Source organism: Schistocerca nitens, chromosome 6, assembly GCF_023898315.1.
Source record: "Schistocerca nitens isolate TAMUIC-IGC-003100 chromosome 6, iqSchNite1.1, whole genome shotgun sequence".
Lineage (NCBI taxonomy): Eukaryota > Metazoa > Arthropoda > Insecta > Orthoptera > Acrididae > Schistocerca > Schistocerca nitens.
In genome coordinates this window covers 645741067-645757502 of record NC_064619.1, presented here as the reverse complement: position 1 = coordinate 645757502, position 16436 = coordinate 645741067, and the positions used below count along the sequence as shown (strand labels likewise).

General features: G+C 46.5%; 1 protein-coding gene across 11 annotated transcripts in view; it reads left to right on the top strand.

Annotated features, from left to right (window-relative positions):
• The window catches only part of LOC126262390 (hemicentin-1), a 1144740-nt gene that overhangs the window by 745063 nt on the left and 383241 nt on the right, over nucleotides 1-16436 (top strand). For all 11 annotated transcript variants that reach the window (XR_007546725.1, XR_007546724.1, XR_007546726.1 and 8 more), the window contains exon 6: nucleotides 7005-7155. Coding sequence is in view for 5 of the 11 variants with exons in the window: in XM_049958994.1 (XP_049814951.1) it covers nucleotides 7005-7155 (151 nt within the window). In the remaining 6 variants the exon portion in view is untranslated. The remainder of the gene's footprint in view (nucleotides 1-7004; nucleotides 7156-16436) is intronic.

Here is a 16436-nt window from a genome sequence, read left to right as displayed (position 1 = left end):
GTTGGACGAAACCAAACAACTGTAATGCGGATATGTGACCGTTGGATGCAGGAGGGTACGATGGACCGACGTGGTCGATCGCATTCACCTCGGTGCACCACTGCACGTGCTGATAGGCAAATTGTGCGCATGGCAGTGACGGATCGCTCAGTGACATCCCGAACCATAGCACAGCACATTGCGTCTGTAACGCATCATCCAGTGTCTGCGCGTACCATTCGACGCCGTTTACAGCAGAGTGGTCTGTCCGCAAGACGTCCATTGCTTCGTCTACCATTGACGCAGAACCACAAACGTCTCCGTCGCCAATGGTGTGATGACAGACGGATGTGGACGGCAGAATGGAATGACGTTGTCTTTACTGACGAGGCACGCTTCTGTCTGCAGCACCACGATGGTCGGAGTGTGGAGACACCGTGGAGAGAGGATGCTGGACAGCTGCATTATGCACCGCCACACTGGTCTTGCACCGGGTATTATGGTATGGGGCGGCATTGGATATTACTCTCGCATGCCTCTAGTACGCATTGCCGGTACTTTAAATAGCCGGCGCTACATATCCGAGGCGCTGGAGCCAGTTGTCCTTCCTTACCTTCAGGGCTCGGCCACAGCCATATTTCAACAGGATAATGCGCGACCACACGTGGCAAGCATTGTCCAAAGGTTCTTCGTCAATAACCAGATTGAATTGCTTCCCTGGCCGTCTCGCTCTCCGGATCTTTCGCCGATAGAAAACATGTGGTCCATGGTTGCTCAACGAGTGACCCAGATTACATCCCCAGCTGCCACACCAGATGATCTTTGGCAACGTGTGGAAGCTGCTTGGGCTGCTGTACCCCAGGAACACATCCAACGTCTCTTTGACTCAATGCCGAGACGTGTGGCAGCGGTGATCTCCAACAATGGCGGCTACTCTGGCTACTGATTCTGGCAGGAACCACATGTCACAGACGTCTGTAAACGTAATCATTTGATACTTGGTCAACATGTTATCTACAAAATAAATCTTGTTGTGCTACCTCTTGTTTTTCTTGGTGTTGCATTTACGGTGGCCAACAGTGTACTTATTGAATAATCAAAGTACAAATACTTACCAGAAGAGTAGTAGTGCGTCATCACGACTAATTCGTGAAAGTTGAGTGACGAATTAGGTTCAGTGATGAGCAGTGTCAACAGCCTTTCATCAGGTTCGACGGAATAGCTACACTTTGTAACAGATTTAAAGGGTCACCTTTTCGAAACCCCACAATTGCTTCCCATTGCGAAGTATAAGTTTGAAATTTGGCTCAAAGGCGTGTATTACCTAATTCTGTACTAGTGGACAAGCGTGGCGCCCTACAGCCCTTCCATGTGTGGTATATTCTCACACATTTCGCTGTCAGAAAGAACGACAGTTCGCAGTGAAACACCCTTGGCGCTGAACAGGGTGGAGGGAACCTTTGCCTTTGTTCACACAAATGCTAATGTGACGCTCTCACGTGATCACACCTCACGGGGGAGGAAAATAGGAAGACTGAAAAACCAACTTCGTTGAATGGTTTTGAACCGTCCGTAGTGGTTCTAACCTGTACTCGAGAGCAAAAATTGTGGTCGCAGTGCATTCCAAAGGAGTGCAGTCACGTCCAATGGGAATGCGGCCACACAGTGCCCTCAGAGAAGGGTTGAAACGTCCTAGGGTGTCAATAGTGTCAAAGGTTGTCAAGAACATCTCGTTGTTTATCGTACTGCAAACTGTTGTTTCCAAATGCGAAATGTGTGGGTATTAACGCCTCAGGGTAAGAAGTGGTTTCATTCACACCCTTTAGACCACCCTCTCTGTCTTTTTCTTGTCGATTGGTCGATGTGTCTGAAAGGTTTTCCTCACCTATCCGTAAAAAAAACGCGTGATTTCGAAGTTGTGTGTCACCGCTCTGACAACCACCGCGGAGACGTCAAAATAAGGATGTGAAATGTGGGTAAGAGGGGCTGTGACGATCTTCTCATCGCGTGACATGTCCACGATGGCGTTTGGAAGAATTGTGCTGAAATTTTGATGCCACTGTAACATGATTAACCCAACTTACAGCTGACATGAGCTGCCGCGCGATATAAGCCGAGCGGTCTGAGGCGCTGCAGTCATGGACTGTGCGGCTGGTGCCGGCGGAGGTTCGAGTCCTCCCTCGGGCATGGGTGTGTGTGTTTGCCCTTGGGATAATTTAGGTTAAGTAGTGTGTAAGCTTAGGGACTGATGACCTTAGCAGTTAAGTCCCATAAGATTTCACACACATTTGAACATTTTTTGAAGAGTGTCATACTTGTCGCAAGACGTCGAACTCGTTTGGACCAATACAGAATTAGGTTCTATGGCACCTTCGAGCCAAATTTCAGACTTATGCTTCGCAATGGGAGGCAATGAGGGGGGTCTCGAAAAAGTGATCTTTTAATTTTATTGCGCAGTGTTGTTGTCTAATGTTGATAATCGATATTACATAGTATCCTTTGGAATTTCTGAATTCAACAGCTGCTAGTAACGAATATCATTTCTACGACTCGTCCACGTTCCGGGTGATACGCACTTAGGAAGTATGTTCAGTCCAAGGGGTAGAGCAAATTGCAGATACGAAACGCCTGTACAAATCTGCACGCAAATGAAATGGCCTGCACTGAGTTTTATTGCCAAAGTCATGTGGAATTACCGTGCATTCCGGAGATAAAACTGCGTCGAATCGTCTTCTGCAGGCTCTTCCTTTACGCTCAGCATTAAAACACAATGAGCTCATTCGCGGAATAAGATTCTTGAAATCCTAGATTTATGCGGAAATCCCTCGTAAAACCGAAGAGCTCCGAAACCCACAATGCATTTCTTCCCCTTTTGCGAAACGTTTTATAAATCGCGCAAAAAAAGAAATCTTATCAAGATGGCTGTTTTAAAGGAACCCGTTCTTTATTTCCTTAATGGACAAAGTGAATTGGCGTCTAAAACTGGAGTGCTTCCGTCCTCATCTGCAACTCTGAGCTCTGATTCTAATGCCACGTATTTTATGGCGAATGCTGTTGTCATCAACACGGCTCAAATTCTGCAGGAAGTCTTGGAATTCAGTTTTATTTTCCCAGTGTTGCAATCTGCAGGTCCAGTATTTCACTAAATGTCTAATTTCAGCTGACAAAGAAAATGTGCCAAAGAGAAATAAGTAGCGGGGTGACTTCTTGCCTATTGTATTTGCTTTGCTACATGTGATACCAAGATATTTTTAATGGCAACAATAATACAGTTAATGATTTTTGTTTAAAATTCTCTATTTCTTCCACTTCTCTCTGCTGTAATAGCTGGTTCTGGTTGGATTTTTGGAAACTTGTTCTTTAAAAATCAGAGAATGCGGTGAATTCCTGCTAACAGGGCGCATGCGTATCTGAGGCTGATGAAACAGAAAAAGCAGCGAGTCAGGAAAGTGCTGTTGCTCACTTAACGTTCTCCTACGGGTATTGTTTCACGGATACGCAGAGAGTGGCGACTGATCAAGAGAGAAGATGGCAACAAGAGAGGAGTTGACAAGGGATAAACAAAAAGTTGCGGCCACTGAAGTCGACACTCCGACTTTGTAGTGTCTCATTTCAGGCTTGTCTGGCGGGAAATCAAGGTTTCACATTTACTCCGAGTAGCCCCTTCCCCAAGTTCCCCCCACCCCATTCCCCGAACCCTAACCCCCACGAGAAGAAACAAGTCAGGGTCCGCGTCCTCCGTAATTACGACGGACGTTGACATTCGAGGCAAGACGATTTATAAAATTCTGTGTGACGTCGGAGCTTTCTCCCAAATGTGACCAAGAATAGATTTTAATGTGTCACGGTGGCTGTGTAATACTATGAGTCATATGGTCAAACGACCACACGTAAATACTAATTTTATGTATTTGGTTGTAGACATCATTCCGAACACCGGTTTCATGCAGCTATCCACACAAATCTTTTAATCTCCTCATAACTGCTGTGCGCTACATCCATTTTAACCTGTTTACCGTATTCAAGCCTTAATCTCACATTACTATTTTTATCCCTCAGACTTTCTTCTGTTACTAAACTGAAGATTCGTTGATCCGTTAAATATGGAGTGTCTGGGAAACCTGCCTTATTGGTTCGCTAGACAAACAAAAAAAAAAAAAATGGTTCAAATGGCTCTGAGCACTGAGGTCATCAGGCCCCTAGGACTTAGAACTACTTAAACCTAACTAACCTAAAGACATCACACACATCCATGCCCGAGGCAGGATTCGAACCTGCGACCGTAGCGGTCGCGCGGTTCCAGACTGTAGCGCCTAGAACCGCTCGGTCACGCCGGCCGGCCCTATTTTTCAAAATATGCGCTGTGTTTAATTTCGAAGTATCACAATAATTGTGAGCAACAGCTTAAAGGAAGCCAGTTCATTATCAAGCTGTGATGTCAGACCACAAGGCGGAAAAAATTCTATTTTTATTTAATAGTTTCCTCAAAATCGTATGAAAAATTTTACATAGCGGAGAACACACACAAATTACAAAACAGTGGTTTTTAATGTTTTACACGAAAAGTAAAGGATTTACTGATAAACTACAGAAGCGGATATAGCATTGTTTCATATATATAAAACAATTTTCTTCCATGTGTATTGCACGATGCAGTCGCAACCATCACACCGTGTTACTCCGGGAAACACAACGTACAGTCGTACCGGTGTCGCCCCAGGGTGGGCGAGTTAAGTCGCCTCATCTACGCTTCTACGAGCTCCACCGTTGAGGGTTGCTTCTGCGTCATATCGTCAGTTCCATTGAGTATCGTATTACATATTGTATCACCTCAGTGAGAACTCTGCCTTACATCTATATTCGATGTCAACATATTTGTGTTTTTCAGGAAATCTTTTCTTGCCTTTGTCAACTTATATTTGGTATTCTCATTACTTATGTCGTTGTCAGTTATTTGCAGCTCACATAGTAAAACTCATTTGCCACAGTCGCGTTCCATTTCCTATTCTAATGCCTTCAGCATCAGCTGAATTTATTCTACTACTTTGCATTACACTTATTTCATTTTTACTGACGTTCATCAATTATAGCCACATTGCAAGATACTTCCTGTTCTCTTCAGTTGGCTTGCCAATTCCTTTTTGTCTCTGACAGAATTACAATATTACCACAACCCTCAAGAATATTTACTTTTTATCCCCGTACTTTAATTGCATCTCCAAATGTCTCATTTGTTTCCTTTACTGCTAGCTCTAGGTTTGCACAGGATAACACGAGGAATAGACTGCAACCCTGTCTCCCTCCCTTTGTAAGTACCATCTCCCTTTCACGTCTACATCTATATTTACATCTACATCGATACTCCACAAGCCACCGTAAGGTTCGCGATGGAGGGTACCACATACCACTACTTGTGGACAACAACTTAAAGGAAGCCAGTTCATTATCAAGCTGTGATATCAGACCACAAGGCGGAAAAAATTCATTCGCAAATATAGCGGAAAAAAACGACTGTCTGTAATGCTTCCGTATGAGCCCTACTTTCCCGTATCTTATCTTCGTGGTACTTACGCGCAGTGTATGTTGGCGGCAGTGAAATCGTTCGGCAGTTAGCTTCAAATGCCGGTTCTCTAACTTTTCTCAATAGTGTTTCTCGAAAAGAACGTCACCTTTCCTTCAATGGATTCCCGTTTGAGTTCCCGAAGCATTTCCGTAACACGCGTTGTTGACTCAACCGATAACAAATCTAGCAGCCCGCCTCTGAATTGCTTCGATGTCTCCTTTCAACTCGACGTGGTACGGATCCCAAACACTCGAGCACTACTCAAGAATAGTGATGGCTCTCGATCTTCCACTATAATCGAGTACATCAACGTGAGGTGGCAAATATGAGGTACCCAAGGAGGTGGAAACGTGGGTTCTACTATGCCAAGACTGCATGGTAGCTACAGCAGGAAAACACAATTAATTAGCAGGAGTACAAAATAAGAAAGTATTTATTATTTAACTTTGCTGTAGTCCATGATCAGTTGGTTGACAGTTATAGAAGACGTGACTAGACTAAGCGTCTGTAGAATGACATAATTTACAAGTCACAAATCTTGCAGTGACGAATTAATCTCTCGTAATCTTGAATGTCGAATCCGGTGAATTTGAACACTAACTTGGAACGGAGCTACAAAGACTTGATGGCAGCAATGACTGAGCTGCAGACGATGACTAACATCGGCGCTGGCTGACCACTGAGCGCGGCTACCAACTGTAGACTGGCACAACTGCACTACACTCCTGCTGCACATGAAGTGGCCTAGAGGTGCCTCACGGCGAGCATAAGTACTGCGACTGGCTGTGTACTCTTTGGCTAACACAGTCGTTCTTCTGTTCCGTTTATCGAGAGAATCGCATCCGGGGGATCGATCTCTCAGGCGGCGGGGTGGTCGTGTGACTGACGACTTCACAAATAGGTCGCACCAGCATCCTTTATGCGGCCCCCCCCTTACAAGTGAACCACTCTTTCCTAAAATTCTCTCAATAAACCGAAGTCTACCATTCGCCTTCCCTACCACAGTTTTCACATGCTCATTCCATCTAATATCGCTTTCAAACGTTACGCCCAGATATTTAAACGACTTGACTGTGTATATCAGAACAATAGTAATACTGTATCCGAACATTACAGGTTTGATCTTCCTACTCATATGCATTAACTTCCATTTTTTCACAATTAGGCTATTCATCACAGCAACTGGAAATTTCCTCTAAGTCGTCTTTCTACAGTCACTCAACTTCGACGCTTTACCGTACACCACGCCCCTCGACGTGCGCTGCAATCTGGTTTCAGTACAAGTTGTAGGTAATCTTTTGCTCCATGTATTTGTATCACTGATAACTTGACAATTTGGAAGTGTCTCTTGTGGTCAACATTGCCGAAAGCCTTTTCTAAATGTAAACAGGTATTTGTAGTGCACGTGAGTTATGAGTCTGAGTGACAGTATTGTGACGGCGGCGTGTTTTGCGTATTGCAGGACGACGGCACGTTCACGACGCGGAACACGCTCATCTTCCAGGCGACGCTGTACGAGAACGAGCGCACGCTGCACTGCGAGGCCAGCAACCCGGTGATGGCGCAGCGCGGCGACAAGCCCATGCGCAAGAGCGTCAAGCTGGAGGTTCTCTGTGAGTACTCAGCCTCTGCGAGGTCACGGACTACGTTATTATCATATGTGAATCTCAGATTAATTTCATACTCAATATCTTCGTTACTGAGTGGCTAAAGCTGGCCTACACCCTATTGAAGGCCACCTAGCTAACATCTTCCAGGGACAACAAGAATTTGATTTTGATTCTTTCTTTCTTTCTTTCGCTTACGCCATAATCCAGCAGCGATCGCAGGGTCGGCGTGGTTACAACGGATTTGGCAGTGTTAGTGTTAGGGGTGGCCAGATGCCCTTCCTGCCGCCACCCCATACCCGCCAGGATGGAATCAGTGCACCCCAACTGTCTGCGTCTAGTGTAAATCGTGAAATAGTGCGGACGTGGTTTCAAATGTCTGCGACGCGTGTAACTGAGGCGGAACGTGGCGACCAGTCCAGTATTCACCTAGCGGGATGTGGAAAACCGCCTAAAAACCACATCCAGGCTGGCCAGCACACCGGCCCTCGTCGTTAATCCGCCAGGCGGATTCGATCCGGGGCCGGCGCGCCTACCCGAGTCCAGGAAGCAGCGCGTTAGCGCGCTTGGCTACCCTGGCGGGTAAGAATTTGATTTTGAGTATTTAATATAATTACTGACCGAACTTAAAAATTTGAAATAGTGGAGGTAAAAATCTCACATTCAACACCATAATTCAAGCATTAAAGTTGGAAACTCTACATACCTCATTTGGCAGCATAACTCACGGCGCGCAAATTACCCAAACTATATTCACCCATTATTTGAGAATAAGAGCATTTAGCGACTTCCAACAAACTTGACGAATAATTGTAAATCTTTTCGAAATTTTTTCCTCGTTGACATCCCTCACAAAATGAGAGGAAAAAATTTATCTCTCATTACATTTTAGCTGTTTATGCAGTAAAGCTTCCTCAGGCATAACGTTTCACTTCACGATTTCTCTGTTACTGACTCTATTCGCAACATATTTTATGTACAGTATCCACATGTACCCCTGAACGTACATGCAAAATTATACCATTGCACGATAAATAGTTCAAGACACTGAAATGTGTGAAAAACTTGCTTTTCTTAAATTCAAATTACCCGGACTATACTCATTCAGTGTTTGAAAGTTAGAGCATCTACCGACTTCCAACAAACTTTAAACATAAGTTCAAATCTTTTCAAACTTTTTATCCCTTACAGTCACACAAAGTATTGAAACGAAAACAGATAATCGGTTACTTAATGTTCGTTACTCATGCGATAATACGAGGGCAGTTCAATAAGTAATGCAACACATTTTTATTTCTGAAACAGGGGTTGTTTTATTCAGCATTGAAATACACCAGGTTATTCCCCAATCTTTTAGCTACACAACACTATTTTTCAACGTAATCTCCATTCAATGCTACGGCCTTACGCCACCTTGAAATGAGGGCCTGTATGCCTGCACGGTACCATTCCACTGGTCGATGTCGGAGCCAACGTCGTACTGCATCAATAACTTCTTCATCATCCGCGTAGTGCCTCCCACGGATTGCGTCCTTCATTGGGCCAAACATATGGAAATCCGACGGTGCGAGATCGGGGCTGTAGGGTGCATGAGAAAGAACAGTCCACTGAAGTTTTGTGAGCTCCTCTCGGGTGCGAAGACTTGTGTGAGGTCTTGCGTTGTCATGAAGAAGGAGAAGTTCGTTCAGATTTTTGTGCCTACGAACACGCTGAAGTCGTTTCTTCAATTTCTGAAGAGTAGCACAATACACTTCAGAGTTGATCGTTTGACCATGGGGAAGGACATCGAACAGAATAACCCCTTCAGCGTCCCAGAAGACTGTAACCATGACTTTACCGGCTGAGGGTATGGCTTTAAACTTTTTCTTGGTAGGGGAGTGGGTGTGGCGCCACTCCATTGATTGCCGTTTTGTTTCAGGTTCGAAGTGATGAACCCATGTTTCATCGCCTGTAACAATCTTTGACAAGAAATTGTCACCCTCAGCCACATGACGAGAAAGCAATTCCGCACAGATGGTTCTCCTTTGCTCTTTATGGTGTTCGGTTAGACAACGAGGGACCCAGCGGGAACAAACCTTTGAATATCCCAACTGGTGAACAATTGTGACAGCACTACCAACAGAGATGTCAAGTTGAGCACTGAGTTGTTTGATCGTGATCCGTCGATCATCTCGAACGAGTGTGTTCGCACGCTCCGCCATTGCAGGAGTCACAGCTGTGCACGGCCGGCCCGCACGCGGGAGATCAGACAGTCTTGCTTGACCTTGCGGCGATGATGACACACGCTTTGCCCAACGACTCACCGTGCTTTTTTCCACTGCCAGATCACCGTAGACATTCTGCAAGCGTCTATGAATATCTGAGATGCGCCGGCCGCGGTGGTCTAGCGGTTCTGGCGCTGCAGTCCGGAACCGCGGGACTGCTACGGTCGCAGGTTCGGATCCTGCCTCGGGCATGGGTGTGTGTGATGTCCTTAGGTTAGTTAGTTTTAAGTAGTTCTAAGTTCTAGGGGACTTATGACCTAAGATGTTGAGTCCCATAGTGCTCAGAGCCATTTGAACCATTTTATCTGAGATGCCCCGGTTTTCCGCCAAAAGAAACTCGATCACTGCCCGTTCTTTGCAACGCACATCCGTTACAGACGCCATTTTAACAGCTCCGTACAGCGCTACCACCTGTCGGAAGTCAATGAAACTATACGAGACGAAGCGGGAATGTTTGAAAATATTCCACAAGAAATTTCCGGTTTTTTCAACCAAAATTGGCCGAGAAATAAAATGTGTTGCATTACTTATTGAACTGCCCTCGTACTTTAGGATTAAGCACGACGATTCAAATTGTTATTGCTTCATTATTAACTTTTATTAAAAGGAAAATTAAGTGCAGTTGCATTTTGTAACGTACCCATTTGTAAATCACAAAATTGGTTCCGTAATATTTGCACGAATTTATATTGTTAAACTGCAGTTTAATAACCTTGCTTTTAGGAACTACTTTGCTATCATTAAGTCTAAAATAAATGGCTTGACACGTACACTATTTGCCGAACAGGTCTTATAAGAACATATGAAGGGTGTAAGTTTTCTACAAAAATTATTTCTAACTGAAAATAATGAATACTCTTTTTTCAAAAACTTTCTCCTCGTGTAATGTGCGCTTTAGATATCCTATTCAGCTGCTGAACAATGCTTTTGATACGCCCTGTGTTGCACTTGAACAGCGTCGTGAAAGAAAACTTCAATCTTAATGAATTGCTGAATGTGGAAGAATGGAAGTGTGTAGTTGACTGTTAAGGCAGCCAGTGAAGTAGCCGAAAGGGCACGCGTCAACTCACGCCGTCTGGCGTTAAGTCTGGAACAGGATTCGTAATGAATGTGATAAAGAAAAGAACGTAGCTACTAGAACACTTAACTTTTATATTGTCCTTTGGTATACAGCATTCTGGATGATACAAGTGAGACTCTATCTTGAGATACATGCAATGGTACAAATGGCGCCTTGCTAGGTCGTAGCCATTAACTTAGCTGAAGGCTATTCTGTCTCTCGGCAAATGAGAGAAAGGCTTCGATCAGTGTAGTCGCTAGCAATGTCGTCGTACAACTGGGGCGAGTGCTAGTCCGTCTCTCGAGACCTGCCTTGTGGTGGCGCTCGGTCTGCGATCCTGACAGTGGCGACACGCGGGTCCGACATGTACTAATGGACCGCGGCCGATTTAAGCTACCACCTAGCAAGTGTGGTGTCTGGCGGTGACACCACGTTCCTCCCCCGCAAATCGGCGGACGGTCGTGTGATAAGGCTTCCGCCCGCCGTGGGGAGGACCCCATGTTGACGTATGCGACGAGGTGGGGAGCCTAACAACAGGCGAGGCTGTGCCACCCGCACCCTGCCATTCGGTCCGAGGGGAGCTAGGAAACGCCTGAAAACCTAGTCCAGGGTGCACGTCAACATGCGGTGTATGCGCCCGTAATGAGACAGGAGGGGCCGAAGGGTCGACCTCCATGCGGTCGGGGCACCCGACGGGCGAAGACGACATCTGGTCCGGAGCGGGCAATGGTTTCATGGCGGATGACGGCTGGTCACGGGAAGCGATCGGCGGCGCGTGACCCAGGGAGGCGCTGGGCGGCTGCAGCGAAGCGTGCACTGCGGGCGGCGCCGGCGGCGGCCGCGGCGGCTGCTGCGGCGGCGGCGCGACGCCATGGGGCAAAATGGAAGGCATCGTCGGTAACATCTGGGGATGAGGCGAGCCAGTAGATGGGTCCCCAGGGCGCTGACCGGACGGCACCGTCGCTGAAAGCAGACGGGGAGCGGCAGAACCCGGGCGACGACAGAGGCGCAGCTGATTGAGATGCCGACGCACCTCACCAGAGGCCCCCAAAACCAAATACTTCGCGCGGCCGAGGCAGCGAAGAATGCGCCCTGCGAGCCAACGCCGTGAACCGCGAAAGTTGCGATAGAAGACAACGTCGCCAGGAGCAAAAGCAGGAGTCTGCTGCTGCACAGGAACCTGATGCGGTGGATGCAGCAAAGACATGAAGGTTCGATGAGGACGACCGTGGAGCAACTCAGCCGGCGAGCGACCATCTCGAGGCTGAGAGCGATACGAGGACAAAAAGAGCAATAACGCGTCCTCCCGAGAATGCGACTCTTTCAACTTCAACATCTGTGACTTGAAAGTCCGTACCAACCGTTCAGCGGCACCGTTGGACTGAGGCGAAAACGGCGCGGATGTCAGATGTTGAATACCATTGGCCTTGCAGAACGACTGAAATTCTGCGGACATGAATTGTGGGCCATTGTCGGAAACAATAGTCTGCGGAAGACCTTCAATGCAAAAAATAGCGGATAAAGCATGGATTGTGGCAGAAGACGTCGTGGAAGACATCCGGACAACAAAAGGAAAATTACTGAAAGAATCGACCACAACCAACCATCGAGCATTCCAGAATGGACCGGCAAAATCTATGTGCAAGCGTTGCCAAGGGGAAGTGGCTTTCGGCCATGCAAAGAATTTTCGCGGCGGCGCGGATTGGTGTTCGGCACACGCCATGCAAGAAGAGCACATATTCGTAATCGCAGCATCGATTCCGAACCAAGTACAGTGCTGACGAGCAAATTGTTTCGTACGCACTATACCCCAATGTCCTTGGTGAAGAAGCCGTAAGACAGAGGACTGTAACGAACGTGGGACCACGACTCTGGACTGGTCATTATCAGAACGCAACAGCAAAACACCACGTCGTACAAAAAGTCTCTCCTTGTGAGCAAAAAATCGGCGAACCAACGGATCCTCGACCCGTGACTGCGACAAGGGCCATTGCGTAGCAACAAAACGCAGAACGGTAGCAAGGACAGGGTCAGAAGCTGTGGCTGTAGCGACACGACGAAAATCAATCGGAAACGATTCGACCACGTCATCGGTTTCCGCATCAATGAACATGCAAGCAAGGTCGGAAGAATCGAATGCGTTATCCTCAGCAACAGGCAAATGGGACAATGAGCAGCGTTGCCGTGCGTAGCAGCGGACCGATACAAGACATCGTAGCGGTTGGCGACCTCATAACGCAATGCGTGGGGAACATTGCGCGCTCGGAAAAATTTCGGTTGCGCGTTGACTTTCAGTTCCAAATGTGCTTCATAGTTCTTAGCGCAACCAAGGCCCGGTGCAAAAATGTCTGCAAATTCTCCACATAGAGTAGAAACACTGGCTGAAGGCACAGTCTGGTTCACTGATAGGACCTGATTTACTATAGACAAGTTAAACAACTGAAATAAATCTAAACCAAACAAGTTCACTGCAGTAGAAGAACGAAGTACGTAAAAAGACACAAGTTTTGTGTGTCCCTTGTATGTGGCAAGAAGAGTGCACTGTCCTAACACAGGGATAGCTTGTCCGGAATAACTCACGAGCTGAACATTTGCGGCACACAACGGAGGTGCGCCCAGTTGTTTGTACGTGGCGTGATTGAGCAATGAAACTGCAGCTCCGGTATCGAGCTGGAACGGTATCACTTGTCTGGCAAAGTCCAAATCTACAAAAAGTTTATTGTCCTGCTGACGACAAGAGCGACCGTTTTGTGCAACGTGAACAGACACTGGAACAGAATCACGCGCGACGTGACGGGACTTCCGTCGACGTCGACGCACACTTTGTGTGGGACGAACACAGTCACTGTTAGCGAGAGGAACAATGGACGGGGTGGAAGTAACTACAGGAATGTCCATGGGCGAAGGTCCACGAGCCCGATCGTCCTTGGTTCGATTCCGGCGCGAAGCAAAGGGCCTGGAATGGTTGTGATTGTCTGATCTGAGCTTTTTCTGGCAAACACTTTGAACATGTCCTTTCTTATGACAGTAAAAGCAAATAGCTTGGCGTGACGGGCAATTCTCACGCGAATGTCTAGTTGCACACCGCGGGCATGATTTCACTGCATTTGCTTGCTTACGTGGCACACGTGTGTGCGAGCTAGGCCGCAGCTGCGTGGATGTGCGCGAGGGCCGTTTAGCGCCCCGTGCTGCGCGCTCGGCGGGCCGGTTAATGTGACACACTGCTGGCGAAGTTTCAAATGATGCTTGTGCGAAGTCAAGTGTGTCTTGCCTATCCAATTTGTCTATCACTTGTTGAAGGGAGGGATTAACTAGTTTCAAAATCTGTTCCCGTATGCGAACATCAGAAACGTTCTGTGCAATTGCATCACGCACCATAGTATCTGAATAAGGGAGTCCACAGTCACATTCTAATGCACACTCCCTAGTAAGTCCTTGCAAAGTTGCAACCCACTCCCTATTAGTCTGACCGGCCGTACGTTTTGTACGAAAGAACGTATACCTTTTTGCAACGACAGTTACTGTTTCTTTGAAATAGGCATCTAAAGCAGACAAAATTTCTTCGTATGACAGAGTTGCTACGTCGCGTCGGGGAAACAATTTCACTATCACACGGTAGGTGGACACACCGACACAGGAAAGCAAAAACGGCTGCCGCTCATTACCTTGAATTCTGTAGGCGGCGAGATGAAATCCAAATTGTCGGGACCATTCCGGCCATGTCTCGTTGGCCGCCTCGTAGGGCCTAAATTGAGGTGCAACAGCATGGTGTGGCTGCGGTAGCGATGAAGCGGCGGCGGCCGCATCGTTTTGCAGCGCACGTTGATCCTGGACGAGCTGTCCAAGGGCATCCAATAAGGCCTGCGTCTGCTGATTCTGCAAGCGATAAAATTCGGACAGTACATCTGGAGAGTGTGGCGAAGCCTTGACACAAGCAAATTAGTGCAATACGAACGCTAAAGTCCCTTTTTAGCCTCGTCGCCAATGTAGTGGACTGTTAAGGCAGCCAGTCCACAGTGAAGAAGCCGAAAGGGCACGCGTCAACTCACGCCGTCTGGCGTTAAGTCTGGAACAGGATTCGTAATGAATGTGATAAAGAAAAGAACGTAGCTACTAGAACACTTAACTTTTATATTGTCCTTTGGTATACAGCATTCTGGATGATACAAGTGAGATACATGCAATGGTACAAATGACGCCTTGCTAGGTCGTAGCCATTAACTTAGCTGAAGGCTATTCTAACTGTCTCTCGGCAAATGAGAGAAAGGCTTCGATCAGTGTAGTCGCTAGCAATGTCGTCGTACAACTGGGGCGAGTGCTAGTCCGTCTCTCGAGACCTGCCTTGTGGTGGCGCTCGGTCTGCGATCCTGACAGTGGCGACACGCGGGTCCGACATGTACTAATGGACCGCGGCCGATTTAAGCTACCACCTAGCAAGTGTGGTGTCTGGCGGTGACACCACAAAGTGAATCTAATTAAACCCAAAAAGAAACTAATTATTTACTCAGTGGAAACTATTTTAACTGAAACTTAATTCTGAACTAAGTTATGAAATTTGGGTGACATGAAATGCAGTGTCTGACTTGAAATATCCACAAAAATAAGAAACTGCTCTACTCGGAAGGAAATAACTATTTGAGAGTGACTACACTGTTCACAGGAAACTAACCTGCCTACTTAGCACAACACCTAAAAATTCTCACAAGAATGCAACGTGAGATATGTCCAGAAATAAAAGTAACTTACCTCAAACTCAGCCTGCTTTTTTGTGTATGAACAAAGCAAATTGAAATCCGGAAATGCAGCAGATAAAAATAGTGTACTTACTACTATTTCTTTCTTTTTTTGTCAGAAACAATATGTGACTTCGTGTGACGTAAGGTGCAATCCATGTAAGGTCAAATATTCAAAACTACGAGAGAATGTGGAAGTGGCATGTATGATGCGGACTAGATAGCTAGAGAACATGACCACACGACTCTTAGGCTTCCACCATACCACTACGAATTCAACGCCAGATTAAACATGTGCCAAAAAGTAAGAAAAGCTTTTCAAAGACTGTTAGAAGAAGCAGCGACACAAATAACGCCAGAGAAGTGGAATAATGTTGTACGCCACACAGAAACGGTTGTTACGGAAGCGTGGAAAAGCGAAATTAGTTCAAATGGTTCAAATGGCTCTGAGCACTATGGGACTCAACTGCTGAGGTCATTAGTCCCCTAGAACTTAGAACTAGTTAAACCTAACTAACCTAAGGACATCACAAACATCCATGCCCGAGGCAGGATTCGAACCTGCGACCGTAGCGGTCTTGCGGTTCCAGACTGCAGCGCTTTTAACCGCACGGCCACTTCGGCCGGCGCGAAATTAGTGTAGAAAGTAATACTGAAAATATTGTTATACCCTTGGGCTATTCCAGTGACTCATCCATGGACCAGAAGTTAGATAACGATAGTGTGGGGGACGAAAGTGATTCTGAACTAAGTGGCATCTACCCTTTGCCGTCATTCGTCTTTGTTTTCGGGCTTGTGTCGTATTTTTGACTGAACGGTGAACCCGACATTTGCACGATAAATCTCTTCTCCTTATAAAGGAATAGTCCTCGACACAAATATGACACTACATGCACACTACAGTAACTGATAAGTACTCAGGAAGTTTTAATTATTTTAATGTTGTTCGTTAATGTATTTACATGAACGATACAGACAAATGAACGTGACTCGTTCTGCTTATTGTAAAAGACAGTGTCCTTCCTGTTGCTTTTGTTGAGGTATACAAATAATAGGAACGCGGTATCATTTTATACAGGGGAGTGCGTTTGTTAATCAGCAAGGATGTTACGATCCTGTAACGCGAACTCAATATCGCACTTAAAACGCGGCGTGAGAGGGCAGTACAGTAAGGAAAAGCACAGCTGTTGATGCTACGGCCATACTGCACGCGCACGAACCGACAACAGC